The sequence below is a fragment of the Condylura cristata genome, unplaced genomic scaffold (genome assembly GCF_000260355.1).
Source record: "Condylura cristata isolate star-nosed mole 26May11 unplaced genomic scaffold, ConCri1.0 scaffold00013, whole genome shotgun sequence".
Classification (NCBI taxonomy): domain Eukaryota; kingdom Metazoa; phylum Chordata; class Mammalia; order Eulipotyphla; family Talpidae; genus Condylura; species Condylura cristata.
The window spans coordinates 38,512,967-38,534,178 of record NW_004567114.1 but is presented as its reverse complement, the minus strand read 5'-3'; the positions used below and the strand labels follow the sequence as shown (position 1 = coordinate 38,534,178).

The 21,212-nt window shown below is 35.1% G+C and overlaps 1 protein-coding gene and 1 pseudogene across 1 annotated transcript in view; both read right to left on the bottom strand.

Annotated features, from left to right (window-relative positions):
- The window catches only part of SOS2 (son of sevenless homolog 2 (Drosophila)), a 73,070-nt gene that overhangs the window by 34,825 nt on the left and 17,033 nt on the right, over window positions 1-21,212 (bottom strand). Inside the window, exons 2-8 of the mRNA XM_004681885.2 lie at window positions 18,333-18,458; window positions 12,055-12,186; window positions 11,041-11,205; window positions 8,223-8,426; window positions 5,791-5,934; window positions 4,358-4,468; window positions 365-463 (exon numbers count right to left, since the gene is read on the bottom strand). Coding sequence (XP_004681942.1) covers window positions 365-463; window positions 4,358-4,468; window positions 5,791-5,934; window positions 8,223-8,426; window positions 11,041-11,205; window positions 12,055-12,186; window positions 18,333-18,458 — 981 coding nt within the window. The remainder of the gene's footprint in view (window positions 1-364; window positions 464-4,357; window positions 4,469-5,790; window positions 5,935-8,222; window positions 8,427-11,040; window positions 11,206-12,054; window positions 12,187-18,332; window positions 18,459-21,212) is intronic.
- LOC101631809 lies at window positions 14,591-15,399 on the bottom strand (annotated as a pseudogene).

The following is a 21,212-nucleotide window of genomic DNA, read 5'->3' as shown; positions in this document are numbered from 1 at the left end:
CTCCGCATCTCTGGCCTGTACCCAGTTCTGTATGAATAAATAAATAAATCTTTAATAAATAAATAAATAAATAAGTAAGTAAATCACTGTTGCTGTATATCTTCAAAAATTCATGAAAAGGTGAGCACTTTTTAAAATAATATTAGCACTTGGAGATTCTATATTTTGAAAGGATAGCTGATGTCATATTTTCCTTGAAAATGCATGAAAGTAAGAAATTAAGGTTTTCTTCATGGTCTGTGGAAAGAAAGTAGAAACTTTTTAAATGAATAAAGTGCTAAAAAATAATACAGTGAGAGGTGAAAAACCAGTTTTCAAGTCTTAGAAATGCAAGTGCTGGGGGTCTAAGGAGCTTTCGTCTTACCTTCAATAATTCAAAATAGTGCCAACAATGGTACACTGGCACCAGCATAAGGCGTGGAAGGACATAACGAACTGCCTCTTTAAAACCATCAGCGATGGACTACAAAACAAAAATATGTAATAGTACATCCCTGGTATCAAGGAATTTCATCAGTGTTTAACATAATTAGCATTTAAAAATGTAACTTAGTAAAATTACAGTGGAAAACACATTATATATTAAAATTGATGTGTGGTAAAACAAGTTTTATTTCTTCAAAAAAATACATCCAGATATGAGAACTTTACCACCCCCTCTCTCCTTTAATCCCTATGTCCAATGATGGAGTCCTTTTTTCAAAATTAATAGTTAGCCTTGTAATACAACAAGATAGTGGCATATATGGAAACTGTAACAGTGTGATCCCCAGGAAAAGGGGAGCTTCCAGGTTCCCTACACCACCCAAAGGAGGGTGGCGCTGAGCAGGGAGAAGAATCTAGAGAGGAGACTGAAGAAAGAAGGAAACAGGATGGAGAGCCAGAAGGAGAGTTGAGAGAGGCACAGGAGCAGAGAAACATGTGAATAAGTGGCTCTTATTTCTTGACCCTGGACTGGGTGAAACAGATGTGGGTGAGAGACCCATGGGGAGGTTGACTACGGCAGCATTTATCTTGATTTTGATTTTGCTCTTTTCCTGCCAGATTTGTCTTGCCATTTCTGACCCTGTTCTTTTTTAATATATTTATTTATTTATGCATATAGAACTGGGGTTTAGGCCAGAGGTGCAGGGGTGGTGAGAGGATTCGCCATAACCAGAGTGGAGCAGACAGGCAGATTGACGAATTACACTGCTGAGAGGAGTAGCTTGCAAGACAGGAGATATCTGCTACACCATGTGGGTCACCTCTGGGGTGGGGATCCAACTCCCACGAAGCAGCTGTGGCGTTAAGTGCTGCGTTTTAACCCACCGAGCCACCAGGAAGGGTCCTTCTGACCCTTTTCTATGGGTCCCTGACAGAGGTGTTTTAGACTTGTGTCTGGCTTTCAGGCCTTGCTTTGGACCTTTATGGGTGGACCTTTTTACCCATGAAGGTATGGGTAACTTTGGGTGTTTCATTTGCAAGCTATATTGTCTTTTCTATATTACACACTAAATATTAAAGTTCCTTTCCATTAAAGGTCGTATATGTTTTGTCTTGATGCAGCAGATGGTGGAACCTATTTAGAGCTGGCAGATTTGGGGGTTTGGGGTGCTTCTCTCCCTGCCCTGTAAGGAAATGACAATTCAATTATCATGAGTTTTGAACATAAATCACCCATGCCTTTCCTTTTGCTTCACACTCAGTGACTGTCACCTCAGACCAAAGCTTTGTTTATTTGTTTATTTAAAGTCCTGGCTAGTGCCCTGGAGGACCAATTCATAATGGGATTCCAAATTGATTCACTTAAATTTAGTCATTGCCTCTTTATCACCTGCAAATTAGCAATTAGGTATATCCCAGATTTGAATACTAATAGTTGTAGAATGAGTAATTTTCTAACGTTTATAAGAGATTTAAAAATCACTCAGTTTGATTTAAATGTCATGAAGGTTGACTCATTTAAATTGGTATTTCTTCCCACTGGATAAAGACAACATCAAAATACTTAACGTGGGGCCCTCCATGGTGGCACAAGGGGTTAAAGCGCAGCACTATGAAGCAAGCTGCAGCTGACTCAGCACCAGTTCGATCCCTGGCCAGGGAAGACCTCTCCTGTCTCACCTGCTGTTCCCCTCAGTGTGTACTTTGTCAATCTGCCTGTTGTGCTGCTCCCAGCTCTGTCTCTGGTGAATCCTCTCACCCTCCACATCTCTGTCCTATACCCCAGTTCCATATGCATAAATAAAAAAATAAATGCCTAATGTGAAGAATCTGATATTGTGCTTTTAAAAAATACCCTTTTGTGTAAATACTCCCATAAGTCTTTTATATTATTACCAAAGTTAAATTATAATTTGTTCAATAACTATGTAACCAGGCTATAGAGAGTCAATTTCATTTCCTAAAGATTAACCTCTTTGGGACTCCCTGGTGGTGCAAGGGTTAAAATCTCAGGACTTATCAAGCTACCACCAGCCATTGAGGCTGTAAGTTTGATCCCCAGCCAGGGAGCTAACCCACATGACATAGCAGTCCTTTCCTGTCTTGCCCACTGCTCCCCTCAGCAGTGTATTTCAGTAGATCTGCCTGTTCTGCTCCCCACTCTATCTCTGGTGAATCCTCTCACCCCCCGCATCTCTGGCTTATACCACAGTTTTTGTATATGTAAATAAATAAATCTTTAAAAAAAGATTAATTTTCTTTAGCATTTAATTAATTTATTGATATAAACTCCTCTGTACATATTTATCTCCCTCTATATATTTTTAAAAGATTTATTTATTTATGCATACAGAACTGGGGTACAGGATAGAGGTGCAGGGGTGGTGAGAGGATTCACCAGAGACAGAGTGGGGGGCAGAACGGGCAAATCAACTAAGTACACTGCTGAGAGGAGCAGTGGGTGAGAAAGGAGAAGTCCGTCATGCCATTAGGTCACCTCCTGGGCCAGGATCAAACTCACACTGACAGGGCTGTGGCTAGCTTCACAGTGCTGCACTTTAACCTGTTGTGCCACTAGGGACAGCCTTCCCTCCACATTTTTAACCTGAAAAAGATGAAACTCTAAAATGAGTCTACAAAGTTCATGTATATTCTTAAGTTAACATTGAAAGACCTATGAAGTACATTCTAAAATTTTACTGACAAAATGAGCTTTCTAACCAAATGAGCTAAGGTTTGAGTGTTTAGTACATGTCAAATATAGCATTTAAATTTTCATAATAACCATCAGATGTCTACATTATCATCATTTACAAATGAACAAGCTAAGTCTCAGAAACTAAATGATTTGCTCAAGATAAAACAATTATTGACTCAAACTCAGAAATGAGTGTGGTACATATCTTGTAAGTTTATTTTTTACTTTTAATGATGCATAACTTCTTTACCTTGCACTGAAAGCATCTTTTTAAAGGTAACATGAGTGAATTTGGCATGAAAAGAGGTTTTATCAAACTCGCTCAATCCCAATGAATATCTGGGGCAACAGCTTAAGTAATGAAACACTCAAATTCCAAAATAAAAATTTCAAATAAAATTGAGTTAAAAAATGTGGTATGAATGAGCATGTAAAGATCTATAGAAATACTGTCCCACTTAATGTTTGCTTTAGAGTGTATATGAAGTTATAAGATATAACTTCAAAAAATTATTCCTTCATTGAAGTAATTCTTGAGAATTAGGTGTAATTTCTATTCCTAGTTGACAAGTTTTTAAGTGGAGTCGAAGTAGAAGAGAGTAATAGGAATCCACAGTAAAGGAGGCAAGGAAAAGATGGCAAATTCAGTTTTGAATGTACTATATATTTGAAGTAAAGGAGGCAAGGAAAAGATGGTAAATTCAGTTCTGAATATACTATATATTTGAAATACCTATGGGTTATCCAAATAAATAACTTCAAAGGGCTGTTCCTTACATGAAACTATACACACACACACACACACACACACACACACACAAAATCTAGTGCTCAAAAGAAAGTTATGGCTTGAAAATACAAATGGGAAGTCACCAGCATAAAGGCAGTTGTTAAAGCAAAGCATTTGGATAAAGTCACCCAAGGAAAGCAGAGGGGTACAGAAAAATAGGTGCTGATAATATAAGTTAGGTAACTTATACTCAGTATATATGTCAGTCAGAATTTGGCATTTTATAAGATTTGCACATCAAAGAAAAGATTGAAAGCACTCAAGACAGAAAACAGAAGACAATATTAAATAGGCTCAAAATAGATTCTGAAGTACTAGTGCAGTATTTCATTACTTATTTTATGAAAAGATTCTAGAATTACAAATACTTGAAGGATAAAATAGTGAAATCTTTACTATAACATTCTATATGTTACTATACATAACATTCAATTTACATTTACCTGGAAATGCAGAGCCACTGCTGGTCTGGTCATCAACTTACTGAAATGCTCATTAAATTCTGGAGAAAGAATATCTTGTGATAGTGTTTCATAAGGATCAAATGCTTGCTCCTAATTTTTTTTTAAAGGAAAATATATTAGATTTCACAGAAAATCTTTTCTACTAAATGACACAAATTATTTAAAGGCAAATTTTTATTCAAGTTCTCAGAACTTTTTGCTCTCTACTTCTCAGACAAGCAGTAATTGATGTAACTGGAAAATTTTTGAAAGTGTAAATAATGACAGAGCAATACATGAGAAGCTACTGATCTTAGAATAGGTCTCTGATATTGTAGTCACAAGTTTCAAACTATTAAAGTGCTTATGCACATTTATCCCCAGTAAATGTAAAGTGTATTTATTAGTAAAGAGGACCAGAATTTGAAATTTCAAATTCAGAATTTGAAATTTTAACTAACTTGAAATGAATTTACACTTAAGTTACTGTCAAAGGAAGCAAAAAGTAGTGCCCCTATTAGAGCTATATTACACTTTTCAAAAAAGCAAAGACTGATATGGCAAATAACAAAAAATTGGTAGTTGCCAAAATTCTGTGCAATATTTATATTTAATTAATATTATTTAATAATGTCACTAATGTTTCATCAGAAATGAAAGATTTGTTCCATTTATGTATTATAAAACTACAGTATGCTGTTTAAAAGGTAGCAAGTAATGAATATACCAAAAACAACTAAAAAATAGGTCTCAACAGATATTTTTATGCCAATGGTCACTCCTATTCACAATAGCCTATTCAAAATCGCCAAAAGTTGAGAACTATCAACAATAACGAATAAACAAAATGTAACAGATCAATACAACAAAATATTATTCAGTCATAGAAAGGAATGAAGTTCTGATACATACTAAAACATGGATACACCTTGCTTTAAAGCTTTGTGCTAAGTAAGTAAAACAAGCAGACACAAAGATAAATATTGTATGATAACCATTTACATCAAATACCAAAAATCAGCAAATATATAGAAAGTATCAACAATGTGCTATGCATTACTTTTGTACTCTTTAAAAGACAAGTGATTTTTACTTTGGGGAAAGAAAATATTATAGTTAGAAATTAAAAGTAAAATTCAAAAATGCTAAACAGCTACAGTCAATAAAATTTATTTTAAATACAATTACTATTAAAATAAAATCCTATATACTACTCTAGTATATAAACTTTCACTATAAATATGATCATAAGTACAATAAGTAACTGTCACTATAAATACAGGCAATAAAATTTCAGTCTGCTCTTGGTTAAATCTTAAGTATTTTTTATAACAGCATGCAGTGTTTTTCAATTTTCACAAGAATATCTTATTAAATTTCTAACACAGTACTTAGGACTTCAATGACAACATAAAGTTATTTTGTAAACTTACTTCTGCCAAATCTTCAAAACAGCTGCCAGCTAAAGGATGAGGGCTGCTTTCATCAGTCATTTCAACTGTGTCTTCAATCAAACCTAAAAGTTTCACAGTCAATTCATGTATATCTGAAATGTTACTGAAAATTTTTTCAATATCCTAAAAAAGAAAAAGGTTAAAGTATGTAAGGTTAAGAATCTTGCCTGTATAAATAAATAAGTGTTAAGGCTGTATCTTTTCACCCAATTGCATACTTGTATATACTGCATACTCATAATATATTCTAAGCATAGCAAAAATCAACCATGAATGGAAGGGAAATAATAAATTTCTTGGATTACACACACTAAAATGCCAGAAAAAATAATTCTAGAGAGCTTTGTTCAATAATTCTAAAGTTTCGTATGTTGGATGATTCTAAGCATTCTTGATACATAAAAAATCCAGGCATTTAAGTATTTTAAAACTAGACACTAAAAGAGTAAAACAAGGTCTTATACAGCTGGTTAATGGTAAGAGCTGGGGTCAAAATAAAGATCTGAATCTAATCCAAATACAATCTGGTTTCACTTTGCAGACTGTTTCCTACATTTAAGGAGGAATTAAAAGTTTTCATTGAAGCTCCCATGTGTGAATTATATCTGGGTTAAGATAGGTTAAGTCCTTGGACACAAACTGATCACATAATTGATTATTCAGGTTATGACCAACTATTATTCATTCTAGCATCTTGTAACAGAAACATCATGAACTATGGAAATTGACACACTTAAGCTTGGATACTGAACCCATAACTTGCTAAATAAATGATCCTGAATTAGGACAATAATAATAACAGTGACAACACATTTTGGTATTTAATTATGTTCCAGGTATTACTGTAAGCATTTGACATGTGATCTTATAAAATCCTTACTATCAATAAATAGGTACTATCATCAGCCTCATTTTACAAATGAGGAAATAGATCTGTAGCAGTTAAGTAACTTACCCAGGATAACATAGCTGGTATGCTAACACCTATACCTCATAAAGTGTATTAAATGAGATGATTGTAGAGGATTAAAGATGATTTCTATAAAATGTTCCTGGCATTTAGAAAAAGATTCACAAATGTAAGCTTTTGTGAACACAGAAGTAGGACCATGGGAGTAAATAAAGCCAATCTTACATCATCCATTCCTTTATCAATTGTCTGCTGCATAGTATGCTCTAATCTCAGATGGTCTTTATCTCAAAAGTATAGTTTATTTCACACTGAAAAAAAATAGCAAATAAAGAGATAGAGAAAAAAAGAGACTCTCTTTCTCTTGACTCTTCCATATTATAACAGAAAATTTCTAACAAATCAGCTTAAAAAGCATCCTCTAAAAATTAATTCCTAACGAATAAAAATTGGTGGAATCAGGAAAGCAAAGAAGATAATAGTTAATAGTATCTGTTAAGCTTTTATTTTTCATACTACTAAAGACAATACCTAATATACTACAGGATAAAAGAATCCATATTCTTAGCAAGTCAGGACAACTTCCCACTAGTAAGGAACAAATGATACTGACCACCCCACCAATTATTTCACAGGATTATTATAAGGATCAAATAAAACAGTATAGTATTTTGAAAAACATAAAATGACCAATGAATGCAGTGGAATTATCAAACATTTAATTAAACATACATACAAAAGAAAAAGGACAGAAGCCAATGAAAATACCTTAAGTTATCACTTAGAATTCATTCTTTTGTAAAAGAATAAAAAAGCTTAATCAGTTCCTAATCTTAAGCACTCAGACAACTGTCTATCACTCCTATTCATTCATGTAAGTTATTTGGGGGTAGAAGTGAGGAGATTAAAGAAAGGTTGAGTATTTAGAGTAAAAGACAGAAACAAGATATCTAAGGGAAAATACATGACTTGATAAAGGAAGGAAAGGAAAAGATAGTCTGTCTAGATGAATGCTTTAAAGTTGACATTAGAAACTACAAGGGGAAGAAAAAGAACAAAGAAAGTTCCCTGGATTTCCATCCTACTCACTCACTCCCACTTGTCTTCTAATATAGCAGCTCTGCCTTTGTTTATATGATATTCTGCCTAAATTTTTATTTTTTAGAAGTTCCACCATTAAAATGTTACACTATTGCTTTAAAGTAACAACAAAAGAAAACTTGCATCTTTCTTTTCTAGACCATACATCTTTTTCACCACCTTCATATGAAGACTATAATTCTTAGATACTGCAGAAAAGATTTCATTCTAGAATAATTGCTGATTTTGTGTCTAATTTTTATTTTTTGTTGCTGACGAACTTATTACATGTACTTTTAAAATTCAAAACAACATAAAATTTTTGATTTATGTACTCAAAGTATATAAAATTATTTATTATTTTAAGCTGCTATTTAATTTTTGTAGTAACACAGAATTTCAAACCTAAAGATGTACTTACAGAAGGCTTAAATAGATTTCTGTCAGAAAGAAAGGCTTCTCGAAAAACTTTTATGATCATATTTAGTTCCCGTAGATATTGTCTTTCTTCTGCAATTTCAGTTCTGACAAGATCATAGTAGTTTAATTCACCTGAAGAACTAGGTTCATCTTCACAGAGAGAAACCAAACCTATGTCATCCTGATCAAACATGTCCATTAAAACCTGAGAAATATAAATCAATAATGTATAAACTTCTTTTCTTTACCTTTATAAATGGTCTCAAAGTTCTTAGAATTAAATTATTATTAAACACTGAGATATGCATGTATTATAGGCTAATTTATATGAGAAAATTCAAAGAAATATGAAAAGTTGAAGGAGTAAAATGTCCAAAAGAAAGTAGATACAGAAAAATAAAAAAATACTTCTAGAAATAAGATAAATGTAATAGTAAAATACAAGTAAATATGTATATTGCAAAAAGGCATACCTTTGTAGCTAAAAAAAAGAGAAAAAATTTCATCTTAACCACCTATTTCTGATTACAGGCAAGTTATTTACTCTTTTGAAAGTCAGAGTCTATATGTGTAAAGTGTACCTGATGAAATAATTCAAAGAACAGAAGTATCTAAAAAAAAAAAACTACTACTAAATCTGGCAAACGACTGGCATTTAACATGGTTCCTGTTCTGTTATAAAAATTGTTCAGGCCGGCCCTCCCTGGTGGCGCAGCGGGTTAAAGCACAGCACTGAGAAGTTAAAGCCACTTCCGCATGAGTTCGATTCCCGCATGCCCAGGAGGAGATCCACATGGCGAGGTAGACCTCTCCTGGCTGGCCTGCTGCTCCCCTCAGCAGTGTACTTCGTCGATCTGCCTGTTCTGCTCCCCGCTCTGTCTCTGGTGAATCCTCTCACCCTCCGCATCTCGGGCCTGTACCCCAGTTCTATATGAATAAATAAATAAATCTTTAAAAAAAAAATTAAAAAAAAAAAATTGTTCAGGCCCTCCCTGGTGGCACAGCGGATTAAAGCACAGAACTGTGAAACTCGTCACAGCCGCTTGAGCATGAGTTCAATCCTGGCCAGGGAGGTGACCCCCCTGGCGCCGCAGACCTCTCCTGACCTACCCGCTGCTCCCCTCAGCAGTGTACTTGGTCAGTCGGCTTGTTCTGCTCCCCACTCTGCCTCTGATGAATCCTCTCACTACCCCTGCACCTCTGGTCTGTACCCCAGATCTATATATGTAAATAAAATAAATCTTTAGAAATAAATAAAAAAGTATTTACTGACTATGGGTATTACTAAAAGGAGAAAAATGAAGTAATACTATCAAAAAGCACAGGAAATACAATCCTTAATCATTTAATCAAGTGATCAAAGTGACCATCACAATAATAGGATGCATCAAAATTGTATGCCATGTGAAAAAATTCAATGAAAGGGTATAGTCTCTCCTCATATTCCTGCCAAAAATCCATAACCTGAATCTAATCAAGGGAAAACAGAAAGGAAAAGAAAAAAAACAAAAACTCAAGTGAGGGATATTTAAAACAACTGTGTAGTCCTCAATAGTGTTGAGGTCTTAACAGGGAAGAATAAGGAACTATTCCAGATTGAAGGAGAAAAAGGATATTTAACAACTAAATATAAAACATGATTCTGGACCACATCATTTTGCTATAAAGCACATCATTACCACAACTGGCAAAACCTGAACTCTGAAGAATCTCATGGTATAATGTAACAGTGTTTGTTTTCTAAATTTTTTTTTTCAGTTTCCTAAATTTTGATTGTCATACTGCAGTTATGTAGTAGAATGTTTTTGTTTGTAGGGTACAACTGTGTTGAGAACTTACTCTCAAGTGGTTCAGAGCATAGAAGAACAATTTTTATGATACTTGCAACTTTTCTAAAAGTTTGAGATAAAAACACAGCAAAAAAAAAAAGGTCATCATTGTTACAACTAAAAGGCAACATATTAAATTGGGGAAGACTTTTGCATTTGCAAATCATGTATCAGTAGAGAGCCACTGCACATGCCAGGCTCCAGGGGATGATTCAACCCAACAGGTGTGAATTTAGACATCTTTTCTGTAAGACTTCCCCTACATACTTTACTACTACACCATGGAGTTACTTGTATAATAGTTATACTCATATTGTACTATAGTCATTTGTTTTTTTACAGTATTTTTATTTCCCATGAAAATAAATTCCTTTTAGTATAGGAATTGGTGTCTTTTTAGTGTTGTATCTTCAAAGTTTAGGACAATAGATTACACATAACAGGTACACAAAAATGCTGACTTGAAAAATAAAGGGAAGGGGAGTAAGTATAAAAGAAAACTGAGAAGAAAAATAAAGACTCAGTTTCTTCCCTTAGTAATTATCAGTCAGGAAGGAAGAAATAACTAAAAGATTATCAGAAGGAAGTACTACTCTATCATTGCAAAATCTTTTTGCTGTAACTATGTCCCACTAAAACATTCTGTGAAACCAAAGTATTTTTCCAAAATTAGTTCTTTTACTTAAAAGTATCTGAATATTCTGTGTACATTCTCTTTCTAATAATATAAAAGCCAAACTCCTTTTCTTAAACTATTTTGATGCTTTTGTTGTTTTGCTATAGGTAAAAGAATTTTGGGAGCCAGGGAAAGAAATTCCTATCCCCTGGAGCCTAGAACATTATGGAAAACCTGGAAATAGTATGTAAGAACAGCATATTTCAGTCTTCCAATTCCAGGAAATATAAAAATTACTAATATGACCTTGTACTAAAAAAGAGAAATGATATAGTGTAATTATTATTGAAGTATAAACACTTTATAACACTTACCTTATCTGCACACATGGACACTTTAATGTCCTGCTGAGATATTTCATAATGTCGGATATTGAAAACATAATTACCAGCCAATTTCAAAATATCAGCTGAGATATACTCTAATACAGCAACAATGTATAGGGACACATGGTAGTCTACTTTGTACCCTAAAACTTCCTGTAGAAAAAAAGAAATGAGTTAATTACCTAAAATGGCTTTGCCAAACATCAGTTTACCACAGTATTTTTTTTTTAACCTTCCTGCTTATAACTCTATAAACCAAATGTCTAGTACCACAGAAAATAAAATGAACCATTTGTCCCGGTATCAGCACTTTTTTTAAAGTGACATTTAATCTAGAACTTATCCTTAGTACCAAACAAGATATCATAATTCTAATACAGAAATCTTGGGCTGGACTTCACTGAAAATTTCCTAATACATTACCCCTAAAATCATTTGACAAGTATCTTATCTTTGAGGACTCTGTTTTAATCAATATCCACAAATTACTGAGGGGACAATGTATGTATGTGAAAGAATGGTCCTTAAAATTGTTACCAAGTAGTTTCAAATCCATTGTACACCAAGTATTTTCTATAGACTAAAATAGTCTCTAGTCTACTTTTCCAGTATGTATAAAAGTATCTGGAAAAATACAGATTAATTTAAAAGCAGTTCTGCATTCAGAGTATCATTTGATATATTTTTTTAATCAACAAAAGGTTGAGAAATAGTCTTGTCTATAGGAATTAGAGACAGCAGTGGTCAGCATACACCACAAAGCAGCATTATTGCTTATCATTAACTATAACTGTAATTTGAAAAGCAACATGATTTAATCAGAGTATATCTGCTTTTATTATATACAGCTATTGAAAAATAAATATGTGTATACATAAGTACATATGTGCAAGTTTCCATACTAACAGGCCAGGCTCAAAAATACTACATAAATATACCAATACTGTATCAAGTACTATTTGTTAAAAAGAACTTGTTCAATATTTAATTTTCTTTTATTACCTTTAATGAAGGATGGATTTTGTCCACAGGCAATAAAAGAGGATTCCTTCGCTTTCTTTTCTCTATGGCAGACTGGGCATCAGCAATAGCCCACTTATCAATTGGATGAGGAAAGGTCTTTTGAACTCGTTCCTAGTCAGAACAAAGCAATAATGTTAACAAAAACATTCATAAATAGAATATTCACACACAATTAAACTTTATCACCACCCTTATGCTAGGAGATAACAGTGACATAACATTCCGAATTCTTTTAATAAGTGACTAACTTTGTTAAAAAAAAAAAATCAACACGGTTATCAAGATTTTTCTACATAATGCCATGGGTAAAGAAAAAGGTTAAGTTTAACAGAAAGTCTTAAGTGTAAGTATAATTTAGAAAGAAAAAGTAGTATTATTAGATGAGAGTTAACATGAAATACTTTATCAGTGATTTTACAGTAAGGCTTTAGGGTTAAATTTATTTACCAAGCATAAGTTAACTCATTACTGATAACTTCTGCAGTCACTCTCCTTTTGCTAATTAAGCTTCAAATATAAAGAATTTTGAAGATAGCTATACCTCTTAGAGACTCAAATAACTGGCAGAGCACTTAATGGCTTGAGGAAATACATCCCTTGGCAGTTTAAACCTTTTTTTTTTTTTTTTTAAGATTTTATTTTATTTGTGCATACAGAACTGGGGTACAGGCCAGAGGCTCAGGGGCGGTGAAAGGCTTCACTAGAGACAGAGCGGGGAACAGAACTGGCAGATCAACGGGAAGTACACTGCTGAGGGGAGCAGAAGGTCCCGGGGCAGGAGGGAATCGAACTCATGAGGAAGCGGCTTTAGATTCTCAGTGCTGTGCTTTAACCCGCTGTGCACCAGGGAGGGCCAGTTTAAACCTTTTTAAGGTACGATTATGGTTCATTTTATCTTAAATTCAACCAGTGACTGGCACGAATGAGAACTAATGTTAGCCAAATTAAATTCAAATTTAGCAGGATATTCTATTTTTAAAATTATATTCTTAACTTTAGCATATTTACTACTGAAAAGTATGTTTCTATTATATTTATTTAATGCCCTACTCTTACAACAGAGAATAGGGAAACAAATGCTTTAATTCATATAGCCTCTGAAAATATTAACAGCTTTATTACTCCAAATTAGAATATTCCTTTATACTGGAATTTGTTGTCTCCTTATATAAACAATCTTTAAAAGAAACATGATACAAACAAAAGCAGCTTTGGAAAACTTCATGTACAATATTTTTAAAAATCTCAAATTGGGCCCTCCCTGGTAGCAGCGGGTTAAAATACTGCACTAAGAAGCTTAAGCCACTTCCGCATGAGTTCGATCCCTGCCTGCCCCAGAGGAGATCCACATGGCGCAACAGACCTCTCCTGACCCACCCGCTGCTCCCCTCAGCAGTGTACTTCATCGATCTGCCTGTTCTGCTCTCCACTCTGTCCCTGGTGAATCCTCTCACCCTCCACATCTCTGGCCTGTACCCCAGTTCTGTATGAATAAATATTTTTTTAAAAAAATCTCAAATTACTACTATATAACCAAGACAAACAAATTTTGGCACTAATTCACCCATAATCTTTATATGCACGAATTAGTGCCAAAATATACACATGTATGTATGCACGTATATGTATGTATGGAATAATCTTTTGTATATATTTTAAAGCAATGAGTAGATATCCTTAAGATTTATGCTTTTGTCCTATACTACTTATATACATAGAAAAGCATTAAGTATATAATTCAGTGAGTTCTGAAATGCTTACAGAATATTTCTATCATCTCTATCTCCATCCATCTTATGCAGCCTTCACATCAGTTTTTAACACCATTATATAGCTATTTTTGAACTTTAATACTCTCTTGGGTCTGGCTATTTTTGCTATATATGTCTGTGAATTGTAGCTATGTTACTACAGCTTATCAATAGTGCATTCCTTTATTACTGAGTAGTTTAATTTTCTGAATCTACCACTATTTATCCATTTTCTGTTTATATATATATATATATTATTGAAATGTTTTCTCTGAAGGTACACAAAAATTAATCAACTGCTTTACTTTGTAACTGCCTCCATTAAAATACAATAATTACTATTATAACATTAAGATAATTAAAGCCATTTGTAAAGACGGTATGGAGACTTTCTTGTACTTATAACTAATCCATTATAAACAAATGCCAATCTTAGCAACACAATTCCAGAGTGCAGTACACTAGCACAGATAAGAAGGTTCAAGGAACTCACGCTACGCTATTCGGACACAACGTGAGGCTGATTTGTACTGGGGGCCTATATAAATAAATAAATTTTATCTCCTTCTCTGTATGTCTGCTTAGATTTCTCAGATGAGCAACTGAATGTGCCATTTCATCCCCTTCAATAGGACGAAATCTAGAAAGCACTGATAAGAGTTGATAACCAACTCCTCCATTTTATTTGTTTCTACTTCTAGCAATGTCCTGATGTGTTTCACAGGAGCGCGACTATCTTTTCATAAACAGGGCCGCTACCGACCCAGCCACCACGCCAGCAGACGCAAAGGTGGCAGCCTCTGCAGTCACATGAAGCCCATGTTGCTTTTGGTCTCCCATCTCTTCTTTGCTTCAAACCCCATGCAAGTTTCTTCTTTTTCCTCGCAACCTATGAATTTTCTGCATCCGTTTTGGCTTTTACAAAGTTGTAGCAGGCAACCGCTTTGGCAATTTTTACCCCAAGTTCATGGGTGGCGAGCTGGTCGCTGAGCTCCTCGGCCATCTCGATGTCCCACTCATCCACTGCCTGGTCGACACTCTTCTCTAGGCAGGAATTCTCAAATTTTTTCTTTTTAACTGGTGGATCAAACCTATCATTAATTCCAAATACTGAGTAAGTTCCTTCCACTGGGTTTCACTTGAAGTCCGTGCACTATGAGATTTGTCTTCATCCTTCAAGTTACTTTTGGAGCGTTTCCTTTTTTTCCCTTTGAATCTTGAAATTGAGGTTTTCTGTTCAGAATAACTTTTATGCAACTCTTGAAATTTATTCCACACATTTAAGGGAATTCCAGAAAGACATTTTTCATAAGCATTTACATTTGCTCTGCTTCAGGTTCTAGCCCATCTCTAGAGAACTCTGCGGGGCCTGATTTGAGCATGGGCCCATCTCCTTTATCTCCCTGCAGGGTAAGTCCAGAGTTCCCTAGTATGGCTTCCTCTTCAGAATTCAACTCAGCATCATATTCACTTAGGCCAGGGGGTAGCAGCCCACTCCACATGTTTTCTTCAGTCTGGAGCCTGCCGCCAGGAGGCCATCTTAGGATCCCCATTTTCTTTCTTTCTTTTTTTTTTTTTTTAAGATTTATTTATTTGTTCATACATAGCTGGGGTACAGGCTAGAGGTCCAGGGACAGTGAGAGGCTTCACCAGAGACAGGGTGGGGAGCAGAGCAGGCAGATCGACAAAGTACACTGCTGAGGGGAACAGCGGGCGGGTCAGGAGAGGTCTGCCGCGCCATGTGGTCACCTCCGGGGCAGGCAGGAATCGAACTCATGCGGAAGTGGCGTTAGCTTCTTAGTGCTGTGCTTTCACCCGCTGTGGGCCCCATTTTCTTTTTTTTTTTAAAAGATTTATTTATTTGTGCATACAGGCCAGAGGTGCAAGGGTGGAAAAAGGATTTACCAGAGACAGAGTGGGAGCAGAACAGTTCGTGGAAGTACACTCCTGAGGGGAGCAGCAGGCGGGTCAGGAGAGGTCTGCCACGCCATGTGGATCACCTCCGGAGCAGGCGGGGATCGAACTCATGAGGAAGTAGCTTTAGCTTCTTAATGCTGTGCTTTAACCAGCTGCGCCATCAGGGAGGGGCCCGTTTTATTTTTTTTAATTTATGCATACAGAACTGGGGTACAGGCCAGAGGTGCAGGGGTGGTGAGAGGCTTCACCAGAGAGAGTGGGGAGCAAAACAGAATGACTGGTGAAGTACACTGCTGAGGGGAGCAGCGGGTGGGTCAGGAGAGGTCTGCCACACCATGTGGTCACCTCCTGGGGCTGGGACTGAACTCTTGTTGAAGTGGCTTTAGCTTTTTTTTTTTCTTTGAGAGCTTAACCACTCTTAAGGTTGTTACCAAATATTTGTCTCTGTTATTCTTTTTTTTTTTCTCATCTGAACATTCCCTTTTTTTTTTTAATTATTACAAAAGTTTATTTTTACATCATTTTGCACACATTTTTTTTTTCCATCTCAATTGTAATCCCCGCGGGTTTCCCATCACCAAGAAGCTTTAGCTTCTTAGTGCTGTGCGTTAACCTGCTGTGCCATCAGGGAGGGTTCCCCATTTTATTTTTCATGAAATACTTGTATATTCATGCATGATCTCTTTTTCAAATACATACTTCCATTTCTCTAGGGTTAAAGACCTAGAGTAAAATTGCTGGGCCATAGGTTAGATATATATTTAACTTTATAAAAAACTGCCAAACAATTTCCCAAAGTGGTTATACCACTTTATAGTTCCATTAGCAATGTATAGGAATCTAGCAGTTTTCCATCTCACCAACATATGATGTTATCAGTCCTTAATTTTATCCCTTTAATGAGAGTAAAATGGTATCTCATTGTGGTTTAAATTTCTATTTCTTTGATGATTTTTGAGACTGAATACCTTTTCATGTAATTAGTAGCCATCAGCATATAACATTTTATAATGTTCCAGACTTTTGCACACTTGATAAACCTTTTTTATCACTTACTTTATCAATTTTAAAAATGTAGTTATTTTCTTGTATCACTGTTCATTTTCATACAATTTTTGTCTTTTTCCTGATTCTTTGGTTTTCCTATGCTCCACTTATAAGTGAAACCATTCAGTATTTGTCTTTCTCCTTCTAATATTTCAGCTAGCTTAATCCCTTCCAGGAAAACATAGTCATCTATGTTTGCTCCATCCATGTTTCTGCAAATGGCATGAGTTTATCTTACTTGATTGTTGAGTAGTATTCTACTGAGTATATATACCACATCTTCTTGATCCATCCACCTGTTTTGAAGCATTTAGTTTTTTTCTGTATCTTAGCTATTATTAACAGTGCTACAATAAACATAGGGATTCAGGTCTCCTTTTGAATCAGTGTTTTTGTGTCTTTTGGGAAGATTCCTAGTAGTGGAGTTGCTGGATCATATGGTCAACCCATTTTTAGTGTTTTGAGGAATCCCTATGAAGCTGTCCACAGTGACTGGAACAGTTTGCATTTCTACCAGCAAAGTGTAAGCAGGTAAGCAGTTCCTTTTTCTCTACATCCTTGCCACCATTTGTTGTTGCCAGGTTTTCTTTTGATATGGATCATAGCTCATTGGATTGAGGTGGCATTTCATTGTGGTTTAGATTTGTATATTCCTGATAATAAGTGATGGTGAACATTTTTTCATATGTGTGTTGGTCATTTGTATTTCTTCTTTGGAGAAATGTCTTTTTGGCACTTCTCTCCATTTTTGATTGGGTGTTTGCTTTGCTTTTTGTTGAGTTGTGTGAGTTCTTTGTGGATTTTTGACATTGTCCCTTGTCAGTGCTTTGGTGTGCAAATTTCTTTAGTAGTCTGTCTCTATTTGCTTACTATCTCTTGCTGAACAGAAGCCTTTTAGTTTGATGTAGTCTCAACTATTTATCTCTCCTTCATATTCTTTGCTTCCTAAAAATGTTTCTGATTATTTTGCCTATACTTTCTCCTCTATGTTCTAGTTTCAGGTCTTACATCCAAGTCTCTTTATCCATTTTGAGTGTATTTTTGTATATGGTGTGAGGCAGTAGTTTAGTTTCATTCTTTTGCATGGGGTGGTCCAGTTTTCCCAGCACCACTTACTAAACAGGCTATATTTTTTGCTCCTCTGCCATAAGTTAGTTTGCTACAGATGTACAGTTTTATTTCTGGGCTTCAGTTCTAATGGCCTGAGTTCGATTCCCGCCCCAGAGGTGATGCACATGGTGAGGCAGACCTCTCCTGACCTGCCTGCTGCTCCCCTCAGCAGTGTACTTTGTCAATCTGCCTGTTCTGCTCCCCATTCTGTCTCTAGTGAATCCTCTCACTACCCCTGCACCTCTGCCTATACCCCAGTTCTGTATGCATAAATAAATAAATCTTTTTTAAAAAATGAATTGACCATATATATACCACACATGAATTCAATGGGCTTAGATACAACAATCATTTAGACTAATACAGATTCTAATACAAAAGTTCATTTGTACAGTGGCCCAGTGACTTTTTGATTAACAAAATAATTTTTACCTCCACATCTTGTACACTCCTTGGTTGGGCCATACATAGTTTATTAAGGAGCTGAAAAATCAGCTCTTCAATATAATAGAGTGACTCTTCATTAGCTGAGAGATTTGGATGCACTTGTTCCTGAACCTTAAAAAAAAAAAAAGGTTTTCAGTTAAAGCACAGGCAAAACAACTTAATGAACAAGTCAGATAATATCTTATTAGAATGGTTACTCAATTACAGACATAAAACACACAAAAAATGAGAGAAAACATTGTATTTGTTGGTGTCTATAAACTTTTATAACTCAAAGAGTAGTGGTTCTTAAACACTTTTGGATGCAGTGAAAATCTTTTAAAAGTCACTGATTCCACTTCCTCCCTACAACCAATAAAAGCACATGCACATGAATATTCTATACAACTTCAGAAGAATGAGATACCTGAAGTTAACTACTAGATCTACTAGAAGTCTATGAACACTAGGTCATGAATGCCATCAAAAGAGTTATTTCTGAATAATCATAGCACTTTACTAATTATTGAGCTGCTCTGTAAAGTAGGTGCTATTCAGTTTTCTTTTATAGTGACATATTCCTTATTGTAACCTAGAAGTAATACGAAACCTTTCGTTGTTTTTAAATTTCTTAAAGTTAGAACCTATCTTTAGTGTCCTAAAAAGTGATCCAGTGGGATTGGATATGAGGATTAAGATTAACAACAACAAAAAAAAAACTGTGCTTTTCCTACAGTAGGTGTCATGAAAGTATTTGTTGAAGAAATGATGGAGAGAACTCTCTAAAATTGTCTTGTCACAGTATTGGAGAATATTAGTGCCACTGACATAAAAAGTAACATAAAACTGAGTCTCACAGTTATTTTGAAAAACAAATATTAATTTACAATTTCTACAAAGACAAAAGCATTAAGTTATCCATTTCATCAAAATTCAGCATAAATAAGCCATTATAGCTCTTGCATTTTATAAATCCATAAGATCTACAGTGAATTTTCATTTTTCATTCCCAATATTAGTTATCCGCGTGGTCGTTCTTTTTCTTTTTTTAAAGATTTATTTATTTATGCATATAAGAGGTAGGGTATAGGCCAGAGGTGTAGGGGGTGAGAGGATCCACCAGTGACAGAGTTGGGAGCAGAACAGGTGGACCCATTGAAATAGACTTCTAATGGGAGAAGCAGGCAAGACAGGAAAGGTCTGCTGTGCCATGTGGTTAGCTCCCAGAGTAGGGATGTGTTTCATTGGTTGCTGATAGCCTCATAGTTCTGAGATGTAATCTTTTTAGTCACCAAGGGGCTCCTCATTCTTTTTCTTGATCATTCTCTCAGAGGTTTATAAATTTTACTAATCTGAAATTTTTGAGAATCAACTTTTTTGGCTTTGTTAATCCTCTCCATTTAGTTTTGTACTTCATTATTTCTGCTTCATCTTCATTATTTCCTCTATTTTTTACTCAGTTCTTTTTTTTAACTTCTTGAGGCAGATGCTTACCTCATTGTTTTTCATTCTTCTTTTATTATATGTCTATTTCCTTTACAAACTATTTTTGCACAAAAAAACTTAAGATTTTGATATGAAACATTTTAACAGCCATCCAGTTCAAATAGCTTACAATATCAATTAGTTTCTTCTCTGCTCTTTAGAAGCATGTTTCTCAATTTCAACATATCTTTCCTTTCTAGAATAATTACATGGTGGTCAGAAAGCATCCTTTTTACAATTTCAATTTTTGAAATTTGTTTTTACAGCTCATTATATGGGCCTGCATAGCTTCACTGACAAATCTGAACAATATTTACAAAAGCAATACAACAATCATATGTAAATTTTGCCAGATAATTGAAAAATTGACAGACTTCCCAGGTTAGTTTGAAACTAGACTTGATATAAAAAGATCAAAAAGGAAGAGTTCACTCATGAACTCAGAAATAAAACCCTACATAAAACGTAGGTAACTAGGGCCCTCCCTGGAGGCACAGTGGGTTAAAGCACAGCATTCAGAAGCTAAGTCCACTTCAGCAGACCTCTCCTAACCCTCCCACTGTTACCCTCAGCAGTGTACTTCGTTTATTTGCCTGTTCTGCTCCCCACTCTGTCTCTGGTGAATCCTCTCACTGCCCCTGCACCTCTGGCCTGTACCCCAGTTCTGTATGCATAAATAAATAAATCTTTTAAAAAAATGTAGGTAACTAAATTACAAAATATATTTAAAAAACTATATATAACCAAGATGGGATTTTCACAGGAATGTAAACTTTGATAAATGTTGGAAAACCAGGCAAAGTAATTCACATGTTAACAGATTTAAAGAGAAAAACAGAGCCCTCTCTGATGGCACATGGGTTAAAGAACAATGCTATGAAGCGATCCTCAGCCACTGTAGCAAAAGTTCAATCTCTGGCTAGGGAGCAGACCCACATGGCACAGCAGACCTGGCCTGTCCTGCTTCTCCCCTCAGCAGTGCATTTCAGTCAATCTGCTTGTTTTGTTCTCCACTCTGTCTCTGATGAATCCTCTCACCCCTTCACACCTATATTCCAGTTCTTGTATGCATAAGTGAATAAATCTTTTTTTAAATAAATAAGAGATTAAAAATAATACAATTCTATCAATTTATACAGTAAAAAATTCTAACAAAATTCATTCATAATAAAATCTCTTAATAAATTCCTTAATTTGGTGAAGGATAGCCACAATTTGGTAAAGAATAGCTATAATAATACATAGTTAAAATTGAAACACTGGAAGCTTTCTTTTGAGATGAGGGAAAAGATAATTGCTATTATTTCTATTGCATATTGTACTAGAAGTCAAGTTTAATGTAGTACAGAAGAAAAAGAAATAGAATAAGAATATTAGTGCCACTGACATAAAAAGTAACAT